The sequence below is a fragment of the Nannobrachium achirus genome, assembly GCF_963921795.1.
Source record: "Nannobrachium achirus genome assembly, chromosome: 18".
NCBI lineage: Eukaryota > Metazoa > Chordata > Actinopteri > Myctophiformes > Myctophidae > Nannobrachium > Nannobrachium achirus.
In genome coordinates, this window is record NC_137825.1 from 25,807,192 (window position 1) to 25,833,666 (window position 26,475).

Consider the following 26,475-nt stretch of genomic DNA (forward strand, 5'->3'; position numbering starts at 1 on the left):
ATGGTCTAATCAGGCTTGTATGAACACCCTGAACAGTTTTTAATTTTCTTCATTCAGTATTTAGATATTTGATGTAAATGTTACTAGGCCCTCCAGGCTCAGGGCCTCTCCCCACACACACTCATGAGTATGAGTCACACTTTCTGGTGACTCATACTACCCTCCTAATACGTGAGCAGGCCGTGTTTTTTTCCATAACGTTTTTCATGTATTTTTAATAATTCTTTGGGAAAATGGAAAAAAATAAATACAATAAAAATATATACAAAATAAATGAAAAACGTTATGGAAAAAACACGGCCTGCTCACGTATTAGGAGGGTAGTATGAGTCACCAGAAAAAATAATGTGTGTTTTTAATGAATCTATCATGGTTAAAATGGAGTTTGAAGTTACAATGAGTGTGTGTGGGGAGAGGCCCTGAGCCTGGAGGGCCAGATAACATTTACATCAAATACCTAAATACTGAATGAAGAAAATTAAAAACTGTTCAGGGTGTTCATACAAGCCTGATTAGACCATACAATGACAAAAAGTTTTTTGAAAGTGGAATATCCCTTTAAGTCAGCACATGAAAAAAGACGTCAGTTTTTGATTGTTTGTGACAACCCGATTCAGAGGTGGCTGTACGCTGCATACACCACCTCTGCATACATACTGTATAGTACGTACATGCATAAGGTATACTGTACGTGCCACGCTGCGAGCTTGTATAACTGCTATTTTTGACCCTGGCACAAAAACCTTTTCAGGTTGTGTTCCGTGGCCAAATATTTATCAATATGGGGTCCATGAAAGTTTGAGAGGCGCTGCCGTAGGCTACCAGTAATGAGAACGTGTTGCAGTGTGAGCGTTCACCTTGGCTGTCATGTCGAATTTGTGGTGAGGCAGCTCAACCATGATAGGAAGTGAAAGGCAGCCCTGTCATTAAGGTTTCCATCTTGAAGGAAATGTACTGTTGCCCGCCTGTGGATTTGTACCCAATTCTTTCCATCTCCCCTTTCTCCCTTCCAGATGTCCTTGACATTGGTGTGTGTGCGTGCATGCGTGTGACCGTGCGTGCATGACACGCACAACATGAAAAAGAAAGTAATCAAAATCAAAGATTGCAATATTTGCATGTAACTACAGTATACACACTTGTCCCTATGCTAAATTATTGTAGTTTTGTCTCTGCCTGGCTGATTGCAGTCTCATTCACTCACACTCACTCATTCACTCAACGCACACACACACGCACATCGTCGCACACGCACACATCACACATCACACATCACACAGTCTTTCCTCACCAGTGGTGAGAGGCAAATATTAGCCTATACTTTTACTCCACTACAATTATTAGAAAACTTTAGTTACTGTAGTTACTTGGTAGATTTTGATACATACATTAACCACTTCAGCCCTATATTTCGGCCAATTGAAAATAGCCTATCTAGATCTGCGATTCATTTAAAGAAAACTTGTGCATTAGGACTTCTACTTTTGTTACTTTAAAGCTATACTATGTAACTTTTTTAATAAAACAAATCTTAAAATTGTCCTAACTATTAAATCGCTAAAGTTTTAGAACACCTACTCTGTTAATTTCAGCCCCAAAAGCCTTTTCTTTATACTGTATGTGTTCTACTGAGCCTGTGTGGCCGTGACCGGGACTGTTTTTCCTGGCAAGATTGTCATCTGCATCATTCCGTACACTTGTCTCCCTATCGGCCAATCACAGCCCAGATCATACACTGCCGGCCAATCACAGCGCATCTTGCGTCTCTTCAGGAAGTCTTGCTTCAACAGCAGTGTTGTTTACGCTGGTTTAGGAGTCTAGACTGTAACTCCCCAACGCCGGTCCGCAGAGGGACACGAGAGACCTCTACGGATGCGTGGCGAGGCGGGCGAGGTGGACGCGGTGGTCTGAAGGCCCGGTCCGCGGCGAAAAACGGCAGAAAAAAGCAGACGCAACCGCGGTTTGCTGTACCGCTACTGACCACTAGTTGAGCAACTTACACAGTATGGACGGGTTTCTGGTCCACGTTACACTGATAAGAAGTAGATGCGTGCGCAGGGTCGGTACCAAAATTAGCCAATGAAACCAGCGCTCCCCAAAACAACAGGTTTGGGGATTGGTGGGAATTGATTACATGATACAATCAGCTGTGCATTTAGTCTCAATGTTTGTAAACAAGAAACCCGTCCATAGCTTTAAGTACATTTTGATACCAATACTTTTGTACATTTACTCAAGTTCATTTTGAATTCCGGACTTATACGTGTAACAGAGCATTTATTTATACATTGCAGCATTGATACTTTTACTTAGTACAAAATGTGAGTACTTTTTCCTCCACTGTCCCTCATACAGGGGTGTTGCACCAAATCCTGGGCCCTGGGTACAAGGATTAACTGCGGGCCCCCCATGAATGTTCTTCATAGGGGGAGGGGGTTTAACCCATTTAGGCTGGGAACGCATTATTTACGTGTTATTTTGTTCTTTAACTATTGAAAAATAGCAGATCTACAAGCTCACAGCGCGGCACCGATCTGCTATTTTTGAAAAATAATGAAAACTCTTTGAATATTTCAAATCCTTCTAAGGTCAGTGGTGCTAAAACCTTTTCATCTGAAGGACCCCCAAAATGATATGTATTTGGTCAAGGATGCATAAGAAATACATATATTCAAAGATTTGCACACATTTTCACAATAGCAGAAATAGCACAATAACAGAAAAATAGCAGATCTACAAGCTCGCAGCACGGCACTTGGTGCCGCGCTGTGAGCTTGTATATATCTATATCTTTCATAGCTAAAGTATAAACTAATTAAGGCCCCTCCACCTTGGGCCCTATAACTCAGTCCTACTTTCCCCCCCCTTAATTGTGACGTGTCTGCCCTCATACAGTCTTCCCTCACACAGAGGCCTGTCTTACTGGTGTTTACATAAGGCATACTGCTATCAGTCTGTGGTCCGTTCCACAGCAGGCCGTGGCGTGCAGCCTGGCACACATGCAGCACTTCAACACGTTAAGGAGTGATTTACACATCGCATTAACGCCATGTATATCAGCTTTTTTCTCTCTCTTTGGCGTGATGCCGGCAGACAACCGAGTATGACTCAGGTTTAGTCTCAGTCTGTGTCAACATAGTACGTACTGTACAGTATCTGTCTGCACGAGCACGCGTAGTGCGCAAGCATGCAGTTATGCATGTATATGTGCGCGTGCCTTGCGCGCTCGCCCGCAGTGCAGTAAAGTAACTAAGTAAATGTAGTCAAGTACTGAGGCATCTTTGCTTTACTTAAGTATTTCCAATTTTCAATACTTTTATTTCTATTCTAATACATTAGGCAAATATTGCATACCATACTTTTACTCTAATCATTTGAAAACTTTAGTTACTAGTTACTATGTAGATTTGGATTACTATTACAAAACAAACATTAACCACTTCAGCCCTATTTAAACTTTGGCTGTTTGAAAATAGATCTGCCATTTTCAAAAGATGGTTTTGTAAACTTGTGAAAATTGTGAAAATTCTACACAATGACTACTTTTATTTTGGTTACTTGAAGTATATTTTGATACTGCAATATCTTTGTACAATTGTCCAAGTTAATTTTACTTTTACCCGAGTATTTCTACATTATTGATAGAAGTAGTCGGACCACTGCCATGTTACCAAAAGTAAAACATTTGAGTACTCCTTCAATCACTACTTGAACGTGTGCACACACACCGACACACGTACGCATAGACATACAGACACGCAAAGACAGATAGACAGACAGACAGACAGACAGACAGACAGACAGACAGACAGGGCACTGAACTGAATGAATTCCAGTTGTGGTGGTTTGGTTTTCAGTTAGCAGTGGAAACCATCAAACCAATGTGGCCAGAATATGAGGCGGTTGCCAGGACCCCCCTCCTCGTCTGTCCTCCCTCCACAACTAAACGCCAGTGTTGCCAGATTTAGCTACAGAAACAAGCAACCAGGTCTATGAAAACAAGCCCATTTTTATTTTTCTTGTATTCTGTTTTCTGATTTATATTTTAATATTGCTTTATGTAAATGTATATTGCTGTTGATTATTGTATTGTATCTCGGCTAATTTGCAAATGACCCTCAATTAAATAAAGGTTATGAATGAATGAATGAATGAATGAATGACTGAACGAATGAACGAATGAACGAATGAACGAAGGAAGGAAGGAAGGAAGGAAGGAAGGAAGGAAGGACCGACCGGGAGACTGATGCAATGTGTGCCTTGAATGAGAGCTGGCTGTCCAGGACCACACCAAGTTGTTGTCTATGGAAATCGTGAGATCTTGCATGGAAGAGGACTTAGCTGGGAAGAAGAGAATAAGCTTCTTCCCAAGATCCAGGATCATGGTGAATCACGACCATAAAACCTTTGGTTCTGTGGAAATAAATGTTTTGGATATACCCTGCATTTAATAAATAACCTTTGTGTGGCGGCTTTCAAATTTTCTTTTCACAGAATAAAAGGTTTTATTTATAGGCCCTTTGCAAGTTGCTGTATTCCAGATATGAAAAGTTATCAAAAGCGTGAGTCTTTGGAAAACAGCACGACCATGGCGAATCGTCAAACCATGTTTCACCACCAAACAGGAAGTGAAAATAGACAATCTAAAAGTTTATTTTTTTCGTTGTAAATAATGAACTGACTGCCATACAGAGTTGTGAGTCTTATCACAAATTATAGGTACACTAGGTACACTACCTTACATTTCCTTAGGCTTCATTGCGACCGTTAGGTCGCAGTTTAGTATCAAAACCTCCACCGGCCGTCCAGAGTATCAGAGTCGAGATCCTGCTTGCATCTAATCTGTCGGTAGATAATGCCGGTCTTATATAAGGGTCATTTGTGTACGGTGTGATGTCATACTGATGTCAGCAGTGTGATGTCATACTGATGTCAGCAGCTATGTCTCTATATATGGAGTTATATGTTGTTCGTGTCCAAATATGGGGCTTGTGAGGTCAGACTTAGTGAGATTCGTCGGTTATATTTGTGGAGATATGCGACCAACGGTCGCTTATCTCCCGATTAGGGAGTCTTACTGGTAGTAAATATAGGCTACCGTAAAATGTCCTTTACATGGATTACGTAGTGAGTACAGTAACTACAGTATCTCCAGTTGTTAACTGCAAAATTATTGTATTACTGAAATGTGAATTGTAGTGTCTTATTGGGTGGTATCCAGTAGCATGCGTTATACTGCAATTTGTGAGCTGATACTTCATGTTGTATACGTTGAAGAAAGCCCAGATGCTTGAGGCTACATTTCATCATGGGATATTGGGCTGAACCACTGTAGCAGCCGCAGGCTGGGTTACGCCACTAATGATGACACAATCCACAACCACAAGTATTAAACGGATTTGAGTAACTCTTTTGTTGCATCTGTCTTGGTCTGTGGCCTCTGCTATAGGTATTCCGAACACTTCCGAATATAATCTCTGCTTGAGCATCTGCCTGCCCAATGTTGTTGCCATGTTGTTGAAAGTGGAGCCCTTTTTAGAGTATATTCTTGCCTCAGGGTGAAATCAATCATCAGTGACAAGTTGTTAGGAAAATACTTCTTATTGTATAAACGTGGAACTGGTACTTATTGAAAGTTTGGGGCATTAATTAAAATATAAAGTCATATGATGTATTGTGTTTATTTCATTTTTAAATGTTAATACTTTGATGGTAAGATGTATCAAAATCAATGACATCTGGTTTATCATAATTTAATCCAGGGGTACCAGGTTGGATTCATTTTACACTCTCAAGAGTTAAACATCTGCATCACTTAATTTACAGGATGTCCTAGGAATTAGAGAATGTAGATACGTTTAGCCTGTTATCGTTTTGCCTGTTATCTTCCCTATGGTACCACACCAATACAGCATGGAATTGTGGACAAAATGTTATCCAGCAATAAAAGAAAGTTTCAAATGGTGGTCCGTGGCTCAAATGCAGACTAAATAATGGACCTTGATATGAAAAAGATTAAAAACCACTGCCCACCAACATTGTGAAAGAGACAACGCAGAGACAACATACTGCTATCCACAAGTGATTCCAGAGTGGTTTGATGAGCATGAAAACATCATTAGGATGCCCATTATCGCCAGGGTGTTCTCACTCGACAGATCCTGACCCATTTCACAGACACTAGAAAGAGTCTTGAAATTGTGCCTGCGTGAACGTACATTTCCCACAAACAAGAAAATAGGACAGTTCTTCTCTTGCATCTCAGATCCAGCCACTCACGAGGGGTTGAGGCCTCAATTAGCACATCTTTCTGAGGCGTTTCATACATTTTGTAAAGCTGCCTATAATGAAGACAGCAGGGACGATCAACTTTTTCAATCACATTAGTTAATCAGATCTTTTTGAATGTCATAGCCCCTTTAATGTCCACCCACTTTCAACTCAGTCTGAGCCGACATCAGAGAAAAAGGATGGAGATTTGTGCTCTACTGAACGCGCCTTTCTAGTTTTTCCAAGTTAAGCTTTTCACGTCAAGTCGCCGAAAAACTCTCAAATGCCTGTGATATGTTTAACCCCCGATTTTAGTTTTTTTTACGCTGCTTGGTGAAAGCAAAGTGTCTGCGTGATGATGGTCTCCAGATGTGCATTCAGAGCCACTGGAGAGCGATGGGTGTCTGCTGCGCGCAGACACAAATCCCCACACAATCCTGGGTGAAAGACTTATGCACATACTGAACCAAGTATTTCTCGCCAAAGCTGGCTAGGTCAGTTATTGATGTCAGGCATTTGTGTGTGTGCGTGTGCGTGCATGTGCATATATAGTGCAAGCTCCAAAGTCATCTATCTCTATTGAAGCTGTGGACTCTGTGGGAGTATTGAGTGTGTCTTTGTACATCGACGTAACAAATGAAGTGTAAGGCTACTGCACAGACACTGGCAAACTAACAGTTGTCTCTGTCTCTCTCTCTCTCCCTCGATCCCCATCTATCTATTCCCTTATTTTTTTTTATTGCTCAGTTATTTGTTTCCCGTTTTTTTTTTTTTTTTTCACCCTTGCCTGCTCCGTCATTCCCTTTCTCTGTCTTCTCTTTGCCTTCCAGTGTCCCCTTTTTTTTTTTTTTTGCTGTTTTGGAAGCCAATTTATAATTCTTCCTAGAACCTTATCGCGCCAAAAATAGCAGATCTACAAGCTCACATCGGCTACTTGCTGGAAAGATGTTGTGTTTGGCACGCAGCAGGCATGGTAACGAGCAGGGGCATCACAAGGGGGGGAAAAGTGGGACTGAGTTACTAAGGTGGAGGGGCCTGGAATTATTGTATACTTTAGCTATTGAAAAATAGTAGATATACAAGCTCACAGCGAGCTTGTAGATCTGCTATTTTTGAAAAGTCGTGAAAATGTGTACAAATGTATGTATATTTTAAGCGAACATTTGTCACTCAAATTTTGCTTCTGGCGGGTCCCTGGAACTAAATATTTTGAGATGGAGGTCCGTGGCCAAATACATATCATTTTGGGAGTCCTTGACATGAAAAAGTTTGAGCACCACTGACATAAAAACATAGGTTTTTCTTGCACAAATTTCAAAAATAGCAGATCTACAAGCTCGCCGCTCGGTACCTCGCTGTGAGCTTGTATATCTGCTATTTTTGAGCGGTGCTAACCGCTCCTATAGACCGCTTTTTTACCAAAACTATGATGTCACAAATGATGATGACATGAGTTCGCTAGACCAATGAAACACTTCGATTCTGTTGATCTGTCCATGATGTCATAGTCACAGAGGCACCCGATTGGTTCACCCTGATTTAGAACGCGTTTAGGCCGCGTAAAATACGTCATAACGCGTTTAGGCACAAAATAATGCATTCCCAGTCTAAATGGGTTAAACCCCCTCCCCCTATGAAGAACATTCATGGGGAGCCCGCAGTGAATCCTTGTACCCAGGGCCCAGGATTTGGTGCGACACCCCTGATTGGACCATTGACCTCTTATCTAGGAATTCTGAAAATGAGCGAGTGAGTCATGTGAATCATGAAAATGATATCACATTAAAATAAATGATATTATTATGTGTTAAATGATATCAATTTATCTGCTCTTCTAATCACAGCATGAGAGAGTTCTAACACGTAGGACTTTATTTGGCATTGACACACACTCTATCCCACACCCACACCCATACACATCCATCTTATCATTCTCCAACTCTCTTTCATTTAATAAAAGATAAGAGCAATAATATATAATAATAATTCAATTGTGTGATTAAAAAACCCTTGACAAAAAATTGCGCATTCAGAAAGGCATGAGTATAAAAGCACACACATATGGAGCACACACATATGGCACACACACACACACACACACACACACACACACACACACACACACACACACACACACACACACACACACACACACACACACACACACACACACACACACACACACACACACACACACACACACACACACACACACACACACGGTAACTGTGTGCGTTTGTGCGTGCGTGCATGTGTGTCCTATGGCTACTAATCATAGAGGTTCTCCTAACCAGAGCAATAAGTAAGTGAGTGAATGTTATTGGAGCCCATCACTAGCGCTAGCAGGCACTTCGGTCATGGAGTGGTTTTCAGTGTCCCCTACAGCCAGAGCAAAGATCTTTGCAAACTGTTGAGGTCATTGCATTGATTCACAACCTTAAATGGAGTTGGTACAGCTGATGTTCAGGAGGTGTGACCAAGCAGAAGACAACCAGTCACCGGCAACTCCACCCATGCCACCCGGTGCCAACCACTCACACTTCTCCTATCAATCTGACAACTCCTCCCCTACCAATCAGAGTTGTATATAAACCCAACTTGGAAAAAATGGTGGCGTGCATAGTTTCCAGTAACCCTTCCTCTTCTTTTCTACCTCTATCCTCTTCTAATCCTCTTCTAGGGATGGGATTGTGTGGTTAAAATCACCTTAAACCTGCTGTGGCCTATATGTCTCTGACAGGATTTATTTGATATTATTGTATAGCATAGCAATAAAAAAGTGAGCGTCCCTCTCTAGTGTGCTGAGCCAAGCATAATCTAAAGATTCAAGCCTCCCCCTTCATTGTGTGTGTGTGTGTGTGTGTGTGTGTGTGTGTGTGTGTGTGTGTGTGTGTGTGTGTGTGTGTGTGTGTGTGTGTGTGTGTGTGTGTGTGTGTGTGTGTGTGTGCGTGCGTGCGTGCGTGCGTGCGTGCGTGCGTGCGTGTGTGTGTGTGTGCACGTGCGTGCGTGCGTGTGCGTGTGAGGGTGCGGGGTTAGGGTTTATTGCGTTTTCATCTCGGGAGTGATAATAGCAGCGTTTGAACAGAGAAGCCAGAAACTATAAAGAAGACAAAAATAGAGTCAAACTGACGACAATAAATTCCACAAATACAACAGAGAACCAGGTTCGCACAGAGGCTATGGGCCAGAGTTGTGGAAAAAAGATAATACTGTAATCCCACCATACTGTACATAAGCCCAGCAAACCACGCAATGACCTTGCAACGACCTTGGCACTACGTAGTGACAATGGAACACAAGTGCAATAAAGGTGTCTTTGTGGAATTAGTGTGTCGTTGACACAGCTAGTCTAAAGACTTCCAGATCTTAATGGATAATGTTGACTGACGTCTTGGGGGTGTATATTGGAGGACTCCTCCTGTTTCCAATTTAAACAAATCTATCTACCTTAGTCAGTGTTGTTACTTACAGTACAAACCTCATAATGAGGAACTTTGGTACGCATCCAGCAAAATATCCTCCCCCACCAGGAGCTCTCCGACCAGGGGCATCACAAGGGGGGGAAAAGTGGGACTGAGTTACTAGGGCCCAAGGTGGAGTGACCTTAATTATTTTATACTTTAGCTATTGAAAAATAGTAGAAATACAAGCTCACAGCGCACTGTGAGCTTGTAGATCTGCTATTTTTAAAAGTAGTGAAAATGTGTGCAAATCTTTGAATAGGCTATATGTCTTTTTTAAGCAAACATTTGTAACTTAGATTTCGCTTTGGGGGGTCCCTGGAACTTAATGTTTTGAGATGGGGGTCCGTGGCCAAATACATATAATTTTGGGGGTCCTTGACATGAAAAAGTTTGAGCACCACTGACATAGAAACATAGGTTTTTCAAAAAACCTTAGAAGGATTTGAAATATTCAAAGACAAGAATATCTACAAGTTTGCAGCGAGTGCCACGCTGTGAGCTTGTATATCTGCTATTTTTCAATAGTTAAAATAGCACAAAATGTGATTGAATCCTTGTTCCCAGGGCCCAGAATTTGGTGCGACACCCCTGTTTCCGACATACTTTGGAATGACAGTAGGCCTGTCACTATTATTACATAATCGTCCAATGGCAATTATTTGAGATAATCGCAATTATTTTGTATAATTGTCATAATCGTTTCCATGTTGATTTTTATTTTATTTTTAAATAGCAGACATTATTAAATATGTTAGTAATCTGACCTGTGCAGTGTGTGATTAAGCGGCAAACAGAAATTAAGTTTGTATTCATATGTTCCGGTCTTCAATGCCAAAAACACGATTAAATCGTTAATCACAATTATTTGTGTGACAATTAATCATTAATTTAAATTTGTAATCGTGACAGCTCTAATTGACAGACACCTCAGACCTTCACATTCATTCATTTGACATGCAGGTACATATCGTCGTTGTCGGGTGGAAACCTTGTATGTCCAAAAGCGTTCGTTTTGTATCATTTAAAAATGTTACTAAACTAGTGAAAACAGCAGATCTACAAGCACACATTGTGTGATGGCCTTGTCTGATGAAGCAGGGCTTTACTTCGCGGAAAAACATACAAATTTGAAACTTGGAGATATGAGGTTTCGGCCCGACAGTGACGATATATATACAGTGATGTAAACCAAATTACATTTACTAAAGTGGAATTTTGAGGTAGTTTTACTCTACTGGAGTATTTCACATTGTCTGCACTTTTACTACTGTAGTTACTAGTTACTTTGCAGATTTTCATTGTTATTAGAAAACATACATTAACCACTTCGGCCCTATATACATTTCAGCCATTTGCATTGTGAGCTTGTAGATCTGCTATTTCCAAAAGATTGTTATACATTTTATTTTATAAAACTTGTGAAACAGGACATTCTGCATAATGAGCACTTTATACTTTTAGTACTTTAAGTACATTTTGATACCAATACTTTTGTACTTTTACTAAAAATGTTATGAACAAAGCTATTGGTATATAGCGGGGCAGATAAATGCATTTTTGCACTAAAATACTTCAGAAGTGGAAAGAAACCTAAAACTTTTCAAAAGTACTCCTTAGGGGTTGTTCCTATGATAAAACACATTAGACACTGAAAAATCAAAATGGCTGCCATGTTTCCAAGATGGCTGCCTCTGAACAGTATGCCAGCCAGTTAATGTCCGATTTTCATAATATTGGAGTTGTTTTGTAGGTTTTAAAACATCCTGAGTTCATTTATTACACTTTTAAAGCAGCCAGAATAACCTTTCTGACTTTTGGTTGGGGTCTTTCCTCACCTGGGACCCCCCAAACAGACCCCTGAGCCTATCTCAGTAATCGCATTGCTCCTGCTCCAGAGCAATGTTAAATTAGATCATAACTGAAGCATTAAAGTTGTTGTAACTGGGCTCTGAAAGCTAAAATGAGTAGTAGCAAATACCCAGGGGTCTTTCACAGGGGGTCCGGGACCCCTAGGGGGTCCTCAGAGTTACTACAGGGGGCCTGCCGAATCTTGATGGGGAAGTTCTTTTCTTTTTTTTAACTGTTTTTATTAGTATTCTCAGTATTATTTATTACATTTTTGTGTTAGACAGACAGGTTCACAGGTGTTACTGCAGGGATTGCAAGAATTAAGGTATTGCAACTTCTCACTTTGGGCGCGCAGTCTAACATGTCCATTTATTGCGCTGCACTCACACTGACAACACAACACACACACACCTCTTTGTTATCGTCACCCCAAAACCCGCACCCTATCCTCTTAAAGAGCTCACGGTCAATTGTACCCAAATAAATTCAATACTATACATGTCCTCCCTAATAGTGTTGACAGTTTCCACTATAGCATTTGCAGGGAGGAAAGTGCAAGGCAGGTTATTGTTTGAGCAGCTGCACCGTCCCTTGTAACCTGCTTTGCAGCCACATTTGATGAGCTCAAGTACTGCCTTTGCAGCAGGGAGGGCAAGAAACCTGACTGGACATACCCTCCACTCTCTGAATTCCATCTATTTTTTTCAATTGATGGAAGCTCAGGGCAATTTGTCAGGTATGACAAAGTAGGCATCATAATAGGATACCTTCATCAAGGGACATGATTTTGAGGAAGTGCAAACACATGAAGAGGCTGATACCCCGATTCGTTATCAAGTCCTTGCCTCCGGTACAAAAAAAGGAAATGTATATATTCGAGTGAGTTCAAGTTATTGGATGTTACAAATGTCAGGGGTTCCTTTGCGTACATAGTTTTTCAGGTGCTGACTGGGGAAGAACATTTGTTGGAATCACCAAAAAGACATGGGTCAATGCCTACGATGATAATGATGATGACCAAGCCATTAACCGCTTCAAGGACCTTGGCAAGGTCATTGGCCATTCCTCCTGAGCTTATAAATGGTGAGCTTCCATCAACATTGCAGTCGGAACATTTTGCATGCCATGTTTACAGTTCAAAAGGTCCAACAACCCTGGGATTACTCAGATGGGAACTATTTCTGTCAAAGAACTTGGAGGGTGAGATGCTACCTCCAACTCGTGCTGCACTGCTACCACATTACCTCCGCGCCAACTCTGTCACAATGCAGGATAAATCATACCTGACCATACCATACCCTGTGCTTCCACCAATCGAAGAAAATAGATGGAATTCAGAGAGTGGAGGGTATATTCCAGTCAGGTTTCTTGCTCTCCCTGCTCCAAAGGCAGTACTTGAGCTCATCAAATGTGTCTGCAAAGCAGGTTGTAAGGGACGGTGCAGCTGCTCAAATAACCTGCCTTTCACTCTATGCTATGGTGGAGACTGTGTCAACACTATTAGGTTGGACATTGAAGATGATGATGATGAAGACGAATATATCCTGCATGTCTGAAATTAATGTATTGTAGTGAATCTCTTTGGGTGTAATTGACCATGGGCTCTAATAAGGTGAGGGTTTTGGGGTGACAATAACAAAGAGGTGTGTGTGTGTGTGTGTGTGTGTGTGTGTGTGTGTGTGTGTGTGTGTGTGTGTGTGTGTGTGTGTGTGTGTGTGTGTGTGTGTGTGTGTGGTCAGTGTGAGTGCAGTGCAATAAATGGAAATGTTGTTGTACGCCCAAAGTGAAAAGTTGCAATACCTTCATTATTGCAATCCCTGCAGTAACAGCAACCATAACTGTTTAACACAAAAAAAAAACATTATAAACAATACTGAGAATACTAATAAACCATCAAAGTACAATACATAAAACCAGGATACATAAAAACATTCGAAGTAAAAAAAAAAAAAGAGATTTGGCAGGCCCCCTGTAGTAGCTCTGAGGATCCCCCCAGAGGACCCGGACCCCCCGTGGAAGACCTCTGTTATTTGCTACTAGTCATTTTTTTATTTCAGAGCATATTTCAGATCTAATTTAACATTGTTCTGGAGCAGGAGCAGAGCGATTACTGAAATAGGCTCAGGGGTCTGTCTGGGGGGTCCCAGGTGAGGAAAGACCCCAACCAAAAGTCAGAAAGGTTATTCTGGCTGCTTTAAAAGTGTAATAAATGAACTCAGGATGTTTTAAAACCTACAAAACAACTTTAATATTATGAAAATTCGATATTAACTGGCTGGCGTCCTGTAAAACATATCCGAAAAGGCGGCCATCTTTAAAACTGGCGGCCATTTTGAAAATTAAGTGTCTAATGTGATTTTTCTAAAGAATGACCCAAGAGGTACACTCTGTAAAATTTTGGTGCTTCTTTCCAGAACTGAAGTATTGTTCTCCTTAACTGCCCCGCTAATAAGGTGGAATTAATTAATTCAAAAATGTCATGAACATGACTGATTTTTATTTGACCATAATTATATAATTTTATTTACTTTCTATAAGTTGATATCGGTAGGTTGACGGAAGAAGAAAATAATATGAAATGTATAAATTGTTTAACCCTTTTCTCCTTTATCATGAAATGTAAAATACGGTAGGCCTATTGTAAATTTGTACATTTCTGACATGTATTTTCTTTCCTTTTCCTTATTCCCAAACATAACCTTAGTAAAACTATGCCTAACCCTATTCCTAAACGTAACTTGAGTAAAACTATAGTATGTACGCCTAACCCTAAACTAATTCCTGTGGAAATAAGCTTAGTCTTTTCATGGATCTCCTTTTAGTAGACCCTGTACCAGTGAACTGTACCGTCATGAAACTGTACCTTTTCCTATGCAAACTTCTAATAAAGTCTTCAATCAATCAATCAATCAATCAAAACGTTTCCTCTAGCGTTCCGGTTACCGCTGCCAGGGGGCACCAGGGGGGACACATGTAAAAACAATCTACACACCAGAAAACTGTCAATCAATGCTGGCCCCCCTGCCCACCACCCACATGTCAACATGGGAAATTGACGTGTTAATCAACCACCGCCACACACAGGGACGTGCAGAGAATGTTAGTGGGGCAGGGGCTGAAAGTTCTAAAAGGGTCTTTTGCTGAAAATATTGAAAATAGCAGACCTGAGACCTCCAAGCTCACTAGCTCACAAAGCGTTGCGTTGTGAGCTTGGAGGTCACTTTTCGGTACTTGATACCACACTGAACTAAGCAGAATCAAGTCAATACTGGAGATGTGACTTAAAGCAGTGGTTCTCAACCTGTGGGTCGGGACCCCCAGGGGGGTCCTCAAATTATTTATACTGCTAGGGCTCTGGCTCCATTTGTACCTCTCTCCTGTTGCATAGAAATCATGGCATTAAGGTAGGTGTGTGTGTGTGTGTGTGTGTGTGTGTGTGTGTGTGTGTGTGTGTGTGTGTGTGTGTGTGTGTGTGTGTGTGTGTGTGTGTGTGTGTGTGAGAGAGAAAGAGCTAGAGAGAGAGAGGGAGGGAGAGGAGAGATAGAGAACATATTTCCTACATACCTCCATTCATGCCCCAGCCCTCCCCATCTCTTTTCCCCTTTCGCCTGTGCTCTCTCAGCAGCTTCTCCCTCCCACTTTGTGCTCATGTGCGACAGTGCTTCTATCTACCAGCGCACTCCTCTGCCTCTCTCTCTCTCTCTGCTCTCTCACTCAGTCACTCACAAGCGCTTCTCACCCTCTGGCATGCTCCCTCTCTCAGTGAGCGAGGGGTGAGGGGGGTGGGGGGTCCGGTTCTCCGTAGCCAGCTGTAGGCTTTACCGTGTGAGCCTCACATCTTTCTTCATTATTCCACAGATGTTCCGCTGCTTGCCAATATCAACCTGGAAAGTCCATTTGTTCAGCCGGCCGTCTCAGAGACACTTGGGTCTTGGATACAATCAAGGTGCTTAGGGGGGAAACGGGAAAGGGAACAGGAGAGAAGTTTTAAGCCTTCGTCCAAGGCACCTTTCTATTCAATCTGGGCACCTTGGATGTCTTGACTTTGTGTTGATAGACAGGCATCAATGGCAGGAGTTTTACCACAAAGCAGTGGAGGACACCTCAAGGCTTCTTTTGGCTTATAATTTGGGTTATTATTACTGCATTTCATCATCATTTCATAACTCAGCTGCTCTTCGGGATTGCATACAGTAGGACTTTTAAGGAGCATGAAATGTTTGTAGTACAGTATGTGAAGGAGTTTGGAGGATTCAAGTGAGCGAAAGCATGGCTGATAGCCAGAGACCAGGAGTTAAGTGCTAAAGCCCACTTTCCCCGGCACACTGTCAAGGTAAGACAGAGCACGCTTTTTCTCTGTGAGGTATTCCCACACTTAGTCACACACTGCCACACGCTGAGAGAGGGGCTCACACATCATGCACATGATAAGTGTAATAAGCAAATAAGCATGCGTGCTTGTGTAATAAGTGTAAGTACAATTGAATGCCTACAACAGTGGCCCTCAAAGTGGGGTCCAGGGACCTTCAGAGTTCAAATGGACCCTTACAGGTCTGTAACTCTGAGAGTGTACATTAAACCAAATGGACCATTTGGTACTATTTTTAATTTATTAGAGCAATGGGGTTCCTTGAAATTAAAATGTTTGAGAACCACTGGTCTGCTTACACACAAGTGCAATGGTGTGATGAAACACACACACACGCCTGCATGCACGCTCGCTCGCTCGCTCGCACGCACGCACGCACGCACGCACGCACGCACGCACGCACGCACGCACGCACGCACGCACGCACGCACGCACGCACGCACGCACGCACGCACGCACGCACGCACGCACACACACACACACACACACACACACACACACACACACACACACACACACACACACACACACACACACACACACACACACACACAGTGAAGACTGATGCGTCAGTGCTAGTCCAATAATTAGGAGGGAAAGATTATGGATGTGATATTGACCGTATCTTGTTCAGTCTGTGCTGTGGTGCGTTTGGCACCAGGGCAGCCACTGGGTCCAAGGGCAGAATACTTTAACGATGATAGCTGTCTGAGTCTTGACAGCTCAGCATTTGTCTCTCTAGAAAGACAGACACTTTTGACTGAGGAAAAGTACTCTGTGTTCCATCAGGATTGGTCCAATTTCTTTCTTTTTTTTAGGGTGGGTGGGTGGTCCAATGTCTAATACTGGGGAATTAATATGCTGGAAATATTCAATAAAGCATTTACAGAAATCTGTGCAGATTTTGAAGGAAAAGTTAAAGTATATTCACACTACGTCTGTGTGCATTGTCAAAGTGTGTTTCTGCATACTGATCTCTATTTGATAACAAAAGTGACCACTCACATCAAATATTATACTGCCTGCATATCTCAACATTATACTTTGTACAGTACATACTGTAGTAAACATTTGATAGAATATGTGTGTGATCTAGCTGTTCCACTTCTTTCACCAGTAACATATGTTCTAAAAAACATTTACTGATACGTTGTCTGCTCTGCTTTTTACTGATAATTCATGACTTTTGAAGGTTTTTAAATATACTTTTTTACCACAAAATAATAATCCAGAAGAAGCTGGTTCATTTGTGTTGTTGGCAAGCATAGTATTAGACAAATTAGATTATATTCTCCAAAGAAATCACTGCTAGAATGGTCACACCCTGTTAAAATAACCATTAAACCATTTTAACCATTAAATGTGTACACTTTCACGGTTAAATAGGCCAGCTGAGGTCAGAGACAGGGGTTGCCATATCAGAAGATCCGAAATCAAATCTTTCTGTCTGTCTGTCTGTCTGTCTGTCTGTCTGTCTGTCTGTCTGTCTGTCTGTCTGTCTGTCTGTCTGTCTGTCTGTCTGTCTGTCTGTCCAACCAGTGTCTGTGCTCTGTTAGTTTCCAGTAATGTACGCGATTACACTTTACTCTCAATAAAACTGTAATTGCATTGACCTTAGCTAGAGGCTGTTACGTGAGTTCTCCGAAACAGGGCTTAGAGATGGAATTTGCTTTCTCTTAAGAGTACTCAACAAGGATATAACAAATCTTATCTATTAGGGCTTTACCGGGCAGGCAGAAGCATCTGCAAAGAATTATGCACACATTAGACGGACGGGAAAAAACACTAAACTAATTGCAAAGATTATGATATTTACTGATTCTTATGAGATATCCAATATCCAAAATAATCATATTTTAACTGAGGACCCCCCTCTCTGACGAGCAATAAGAGTTGAGACATTACATTTTTTAAAACACGGTTCTATTGTGAAAATAGCAGATCTGCTATTTTCACAATTTCTGCCTCTAATATTTGACAATTTTACCAGTTTTTAATTTGTCATGGTTTTGTTTACTGTTGAGTGAGAAAACAATGTTGCACATTAAGTTAATCATCTGGGGACCCCCCAAAATGATTTGAGGACCCCCCCGGGGTCCCGACCCACAGGTTGAGAACCACCAAAAAAGGCATTTCTAAATTTGAGTACAGTTCCTTTCACTTTCCTCTCATCTAAAATTCTGTCTCCATCTATCCCCTGTCTGCTGCAACCATCCATCCAGCGATGACCACAGTGTCCACGGAGCCCCTGGTGGTGCTGCTGGAGGGGGTCCTCAATGCCACCGACCCACCTCCGGACGTGCCCGGACCGTCTCCCCAGGACGCGGCCGCCACCTACACCATCGGCATGATCCTCTCCATCATGTGCCTGGTGGGCGTGACGGGGAACATCTACACCCTGGTGGTCATGTGCCACTCCATGAGGGTGGCGGCCTCCATGTACATCTACATCATCAGCCTGGCGCTGGCGGACCTGCTGTACCTGCTCACCATCCCCTTCGTGGTCTGCACCCACTTCCTCAAGGGCTGGTACTTCGGCGACGTGGGCTGCCGCGTGCTCATCAGCATGGACTTCCTGACCATGCACGCCAGCATCTTCACGCTGACCGTCATGAGCACCGAGCGCTACTTCGCCGTGCTCAAGCCGCTCGACACGGTCAAGCGGTCGAAGAGCTACCGCAAGGCCATCGCCCTGGCGGTGTGGCTGGCCTCGCTGGTCCTCACGTTGCCCATGATCATCACCATCCAGCTGTTCAAGGGGGGCAACAAGGCCATGTGCCTGCCCACGCTGTCGCCGTCCTCCTACAAGGTTTACATCTCCTTCCTGTTCTGCACCAGCATCGTGGCCCCGGGGCTCATCATCGGCTACCTGTACATCCGGCTGGCGCGTACCTACTGGATCTCGCAGACTGAGACTTTCAAGCAGACGAAAAAGCTGCCCAATCAGAAGGTTGGTGCATTCTGGTCAAACAGAGTCAGGGTGCTGATATTGTGCATGTTGGCTCCATAAAAAGCTAAAAAACTTTCGCCGCTGCAATTCATTGGAGAGAGCTGTAAAAAGGTATTGGCGGAGGTGCAGCAGTGTCAAAGGCACACTGCCACTCAAAGTGACTACTGTCCAATCACAGCATATATTTTCCAGGAATTCTATTCAATTCAACAGAGCTTTATTGGCATGGGGAAACAAACGTTTACATTGCCAAAGCAAGTGCCTTTGGGAAAGAGGGACACACACAGAACCTTAAAAATTGCCAATACTTTTTTACAGATACCCCAGAGCCGAAGGAGGCGTCTACCTTTCTATGTCTATGGTTAGCTCCCTGGAAACACTCTGTTTGTGGTCCATGAGGGAGGTTCCAAATTTGTTTCCATTTGTACACTCTCACAGTTAAGGGGGACCTTGAAATTAAAGAGTTTGCGTGCTACACTAAATGGAACAAAGCCTAAATTACTGTAGTATCATTGGTAACACCTGTGAAGGAAGTAAGGAAGCGGTCCGCAGTTTCTTTCCAATATGGCTGCCGTGCATAGAGCATATTATTCGTAGCTTTTGGGCTATAGTTCAGGCAGACACAGTCGAGAGGGTCACATGCACTTGTGCGCCACTATGTGGGTTATGTAACTGGGATGTGTCAAGCAGCTGACCAATTTGGCAGCTTATTTAAATACACTCCATTCCGCTGTTGCTGCCCTTGCTGTCACATATCCTGCACACGTTGGTACAGGATGTGCTTGCCTGTGCCCACCGCCACCCCAGTGCCCTGAAGGGTGTTGTGATATACTGTAGTATCTCCCTCCCCTTCTGAGAAACTATGAATATAATATTAAGAGTAGGGCTATTGCCTGTTCCACCCGAGCGCATGTCCATATCTCGTTGACTGCACAATGATTTGCATCAATGTTGACTTCATTATTCAACTAAGGATAATAAATTAAATAACCTGCACACCGTGTACACTTGCACAATAGGGACAACTCTATTTAAGCAACGTTTCAGTCAATAGACCTTCTTTAGGCATCTCAAAGATGCCTATTTTATTCTACATGTTTGATCCCTGCCTACACACCCTGAGCACCTCTGAGCTGAACAGGTGTGTAAAGAGCCCCTGTTTTGAGCCACCGTGATTGAACCCAGGCAGCGCTTCCTTATTTTGTTTTAAGGTGTGCATAACACTTGTTTCTTGTTTCCATTAACTATGGAGAAAAATGTAAACTCAAAATGAAACCATTAGCGGAAACATGGTCTTTGTTTATAATACATGGCTGAACCTGTGACTTCAATAGATAATGAGTTGTATTGGTGGCAGTATAAATAAATAGATCAGTCACTAGTTTAGTGTCCATGATGTGCACCACTAACTTCCCTCTCTGCGGGGTTTCTCCCTATAGGTTCTGTACCTCATCTTCACCATTGTGCTCATCTTCTGGGCCTGCTTCCTGCCTTTCTGGATCTGGCAGCTGCTGGGCCAGTTCCACCCCTCGCTGCAGCTGTCCTCCAAAGCCAAGCGCAACATCAACTACCTGACCACCTGCCTGACCTACTCCAACAGCTGCATCAACCCTTTCCTCTACACGCTGCTCACCAAGAACTATAAGGAGTACCTGAGGAGGCACCAGCGCTCCTGGACCTCAGGCAGCTACTTCAGCCGGAGGAACCGCTTCCAGCGCTCGCCGCGGCGCTCGCCATCCCAGTCCAGCAGCCAGCAGTACACCGAGAGCTTCGTGCTCACGCACACCGCATCCCTGCGCACACACAGCAGGGACAACAGCAGTCTGTGAGAGGTAGGACCAGCCGACAGTGATTATCTTTTGTTCATTCATTTTAATTTGTGTCACTTGTGTGAGTTGTTAGGAACGTTAATCTTACCCACTTTCAACCTGGACTCCCTATTTTGAGCATGCCTGTATTTTCATTATATGCATAACAATTCGTTCTATTATATAGGAATAGCACCTCTACAGGGGACTGCCCCATATGTCGAACTCCTGTTGGGTCGAACAGCGTCGGCAGGTTAGATAATCACCCGCGAGCATCTGCAAGTTAGATAATCGCCCACGTCACGGTTACTGAGGTTAGGTTTAGGGTTAGAGTTAGAGTTTGGTGGTCGATCCAAAGGGTGTTCGACCTAATGACATGTTACCCCTCTACAAGCATTGTGAGCTTGTCGAGCCAATATTCTCGCTATTCTTCGAGCGAAGATAGCCTGGCTTGAGTGGTTATGGCAGTTTTACGAACAACAGTGTCAGTGACCACAACATTCTTTATCAGATCTTAAAACTAATGTTCCATAATACTCCTGCATGTGCTCATTGTACTGTACCAGCTCTACAGCCTGTGTGGCTCTGGATGTTTTAGGATTGTTGACTTTGTTAAGAGAGGAACATCTGATCCTGGGGGGCCAACGTGGCAGATGGGTTCCATTACTGCGGTTCCCATGTGTAGACATGTCTGTCTACGGGGGAACCCTCAGCTTCCTGATACATTATGTAAACATGTCTGTTATTGACAAGCGCTGCCTCTGTCTTTGGTTTGTTTATGCACATGAGCCGGGATGAAGCGGAGGGAACGTGAACTTTATTGGACAACAACAAACATTCAGTCAACTGTTACCCAATTCATACCTGGGAGACATCTAACCGTCTGTTCTCCCATGACCTGTACCTTGCGCTATTATTCCAAAACGTAGGAGATGGTGGGGAAGGAGCGCTTCTTTTCCGTTCACCAGCGTCGGCTACTCGCCAGTGTCAGGGTTACTGAGGTTAGGGTTAGGTTTAGGCATAGTTTTACTGAGGTTAATATTAGGGTTAGAGTTATGCATAGTTTTACTGAGGTTAAGGTTAGGGTTAGAGTTAGGCATATAGAGGTTAACATTCACACCCGCGCGGTCCAAGTGACCACAGCCAAGCGCTCCAGACCTCCGCTCCAGCCAATCACAAGACGCGCCTTCTAATTTATGTGACACCGTCTCCTACGGTAGGAATAATCGCGTACCTTGCAGCCTCAATAGGCGTCTATATGCACAGAAGCCATATTGGACAGAAACTGGGCCTCTTCCTAACTTCCTGTGGTGTTACCAATGATACGAAGGCACCAGAGCCAACGTGGAATGCGCCTGAACCACAAATCCAGCGGGCGCCCCCAAACATTTTAATTTCAAGGATCCTCTGAGAGACTCTCTGAGTTACGCAACCTTACGCAACACCCGTAGGGTGTTTCCAGTGCAGTGATGCCCAATCTCACAGTAACAAGGAAGAAAGGAAGATTCCCAATTTATTTCCAATATCGCTGCTGTGCAGAATAGATCCTATTCAAAACTCCATTAAGGCACACTACATTGAAACATTTACTAATACTTAGATCGGCTATTTTTTATCGTTCCTGAAAATGTCTGAAAAGTTTTGAAAATATTGAAAAAGAAGGGATGCCAGGGTCTGAATGAGGACAAGGTAGAGTGCATGAAAGCCGAGGTCTCTGCAGCATCTTTATGACAAATCCTGGTCTGATTCAGCCCTCCTGTCTGCCTAGCTGGCCATGGTCCACTTCCAACTGTCTGCATTCTTGTCTGCTCTGAGTTCGGTTTGTTCTGTCCCTACATGGCAATCGGTAAAAGATCACTCCTGTTTTCAATATAGTTTTTTTTATTTTTTATTCTGCACTCCCAAGGTGTTTTTCGTTCGCCTCAATCCCCTGTGTGGCACCCAGTCAAGAGTCACGGGGGTAGTTCATGTCGCGGCGAGGGGAGCTGTTCTTGATTATGGGGAAACCCGCTGAGCAGGGACGTGCAGAGAATTTTAGAGACTCAGGGGCTGACATTTCTAAAAGGGCCTTTTGGTGAAAATATAGAAAATAGCAGACCTGCGACGCGTTGTGAGATTGGAGGTCGGCTATTTTCAATGTTTGATTTCTACACATTTCTTGATTTCAACATAAAATGCTGCATTCAAGTTCAGGAGAGTTTGGACAAGGCAATTCTCTTGAATGCTGTCTTCAAGTATGCCATGGAAAGAGGGCATTTGCATTTCTTTCACCGTAGCAAAAACTGCATTAATTTTTTACAGACGGGTAAAAGGGCATGGCCTCAAGCCCCCTTTGATGTGTGCACGTGCCTACCGCGGAGGGTTTGTTACAAGGGCTTTCTTAAGCAGTCTGCGGCTAAAACAATCAGCCGGTGGTGTACGTGTGTCTGTCTGGCTGTGTGCACGTGGCCATGCATGCACGCATATCTGCATGCATGCGTGTCAGTGTGTCTGTGTATTTATCTGGGTGACTGTCTCCAGCATTAGACGTTGCAAGCCCTGGTCTTAAGTGTTCCTTGGAGAGTGCTTTTGATATTATGCTGATTGCAGTGGAGAGGAACTAAGGGTGAAGTGCAGGGCATGGGGGCGGGCAGCCGGGTGGTCTGAGTACTAGGGCACGCACCAAGCACGCACTCAGCTCTGCACTTGTGCCACAGCTGTAGATCACTCGCTCACTGAAAAGGGCAGGATGCAGACATGCGTCAACACACACACGTTCCCAGGATCTGTCTGAAGTCAGTTCTCCTCTATAAACTTTTAGGGGTTTGATTTGATTGAGGGCTTTGTATGTATAAAGAGACAGATATATTGCATGAAATACTGCAGCCACTAAAGATGTATTATTCTTAACGGCACAAGCAATGACACGCTTTTCCACATGGGGTTTTCAACCGCTTATGGAAACAATAACACATTGTCATAACCCAGCTAAAGCAGCAGGGGACCTTATCTGAATAGTTATCCTTTATTCTCATAACAATAATCTCATACAGCTTGCTTGTAATATCAGGTTTTCTTTTAAGTAACCCCATCGGCATGTCTAAAGCTGTGAGTTCAAGGCTGTAAAGACTGTGAGAGCAGCACCCCCCCCCCCCCCCCAACCCCACACACACACACACACACACACACACACACACACACACACACACACACACACACACACACACACACACACACACACACACACACACACACACACACACACACACACACACACACACACACACACACACACACACTCATCTTTGTCTGAGAATACACCTTGCCAAGTGACAACAGCTACCATAATTCACACGGGCAGAGCATATGGGTCCTCGGCCGTGTGCACACATGCACATTGTACAGTACCAGCTTTCATTATTTAACAGCTAGAAAACGTCTCTCCATGTGCCGAAAGGAAGGGAGAGCGCACCGTTAAATCAAACCCAAATAACAATCACTCTGACAAAATGCTCAATAAAAACGGAGTCTTAGAAAAACAACACACATCCGCAGATAGAAAGGAATGAAAGACCAAAGGGGGAGTCAATCAATTTTTGTTTTTTACAAAACCATGCAGGCACGCAAGGCCACGGTTTACCACGGATTTGAGAACAGCCAACCCTCTTAGCTGTGCTAAAATCACGGTAACCTTGGGCCTACATGGCTTGTTGCTTTTCTAAAACGGTTACCAAATATGGCAACATGAATGTCATGTCACACATCACGGTAACTCTATACTTGAGGGGACAAATTCATACAGTACATGTAATTAATGCTTAATTAATGATGGATTTAGGATGAACTTTCATGAATCATACATTTATCTGACGTTATTCAGCCAGAATATGCATTCTATTGCTGTATGAAAATGTAATGTAATGAAGTGACCTGACAGAGGGCGGTAAGGGTAAGCTAGTGCAAATCTACAGATCAGCCTTCAATATAACTTGATCCTTCTGATCCTTCTGACAGAGGACACCAAATCCCTATATCAATGTAGATCATATCAGATCAGTCTTCTGTCATAGAACCTTACAATAGCGTAATTTCAGTATACACTAATATTTTCTATTTTTTTCTATTTTAACTCCACTTAAAGGACAACATTTTTTTTACAACAAGGGTTCATATTTTAGATTGTAATTAGAGAAAATAAAGGATTTCAGTGGTCTTCAGAGGCGTACAAGTCGTCTTTTTACACACAATAAGCCCATTCCCAAGATGTACCGGAATCTTTCATGGGCAGAAGTGACTTATGGGGGCTAGTAGGTGTTACTGTAGTAATAAAGAAATCGCTGGCTTATTATTATACCTTTTCTTTTCTCTTATTACAATATAAAAAAATACCCATAAAAAAAACAAAGTTGTCCCTTAATTACATTGTATTCATTGTAGGTTTCTTAATGCTCCTGGTCCCCCTTCTCTTTCCCCCTGAGCACCTAAATCAGACTGACAGATTTGATTTGATCCTTTTTCCATGTGCATTCTTGGTAGAGGTCTGTTAACACTGAAAGCAGTCTTCCACTGCCATGATTTTATAGGTTCTGGTTGGACCAACAACCAACCATTTCATCGCCAAACCACTTCTTATAAACTGCAGGAATACTGTATTCTGTGTTGTGTTTTTTATCATTATTTGTTTTACAAGCAGATGTTGTGTACTGAAAAGTGTTTTATACTGTACAGTTAGTACAGTTGCATCATTATACTACTGAATCTAGTGATCAGTGAGTGGATGGAGAATTCAACGGGTCAAGACTAAGAAAATGTTTATGCTGTCATTACGATCTGTAGATGACACACACACACACACACACACACACACACACACACACACACACACACACACACACACACACACACACACACACACACACACACACACACACACACACACACACACACACACACACACACACACTCTGGATATCATTTGTTCAGTACAGTAGGTACAAGCCAAGGTACTGTATGTTCTCAAAAGCAACTTTTTTAAATGTTGCATGTGTCAGACGCCCTAGCATGTGACAACTGTCTGGCAGGCTGTATAGAAGATGCAGATTGCATCTCATCTCATCCCTGTGAAAACAAAGCAACTCGAGGAAATAGCCAGTGTACAAACTCTGGCATGGGAAATCGGATTGGGTCAAGTTCATTTTGCAACGGCTATTGTTCATAATAACCTTGTTTATTTGTTACTCAAATGTCATGTGTAAACTTCACCAGTCACTCATCGGGTTGAATTTCATAAGGACATAGTAACAAATGGCCTCCGTGTTTGTGAGATTGCACTGAAATAGGCAACACAAATGTATCAGATAATGTATTTGGCTTGGAAGGAATGGGGCATTTGTGTTTTCATTCAATTACTTCCATGTCAATATTTCCCTTGGCAACACTACAACAGCAGTTAAGACTAGGCAGCAGTTATCTGCAAAACAAAATCAGATACTGCACAATCTCAGTAAGAAACAGCCTCTGGAGTTCTCAAACAACGTGGTCCTTTGACTATTTGTTAGAACAGTCCCCATCACCATGCTAATGTATAGAAACAACCAGACACAGGATGCAACATATAAATGATGTAAAATATATATATATATGTTTGAAACCTCTACATCTTTTACTAAACTCCCATGTATATCCTATATATCCTAAGTTATTGTGTTTTCATTGTCATAGTGGCATATTTAAATAACTTCCCTTTCCTTTCACGATAAGGAGAGGAAATTAGTCTGCAGAGCAGAG

At 42.8% G+C, this 26,475-nt stretch overlaps 1 protein-coding gene across 1 annotated transcript; it reads left to right on the plus strand.

The window, feature by feature from the left end:
* Positions 1-15,781: 15,781 nt before the first annotated feature.
* On the plus strand, positions 15,782-20,730 carry uts2r (urotensin 2 receptor; the record flags this gene model as incomplete). The annotated part of the gene is made up of 3 exons (XM_080747902.1): positions 15,782-15,915; positions 18,174-18,901; positions 20,341-20,730. Exons 2-3 carry the CDS (start codon positions 18,176-18,178, stop codon positions 20,728-20,730), a joined length of 1,116 nt encoding a protein of 371 aa, XP_080604028.1. The 5' UTR covers positions 15,782-15,915; positions 18,174-18,175.
* Positions 20,731-26,475: the final 5,745 nt, after the last annotated feature.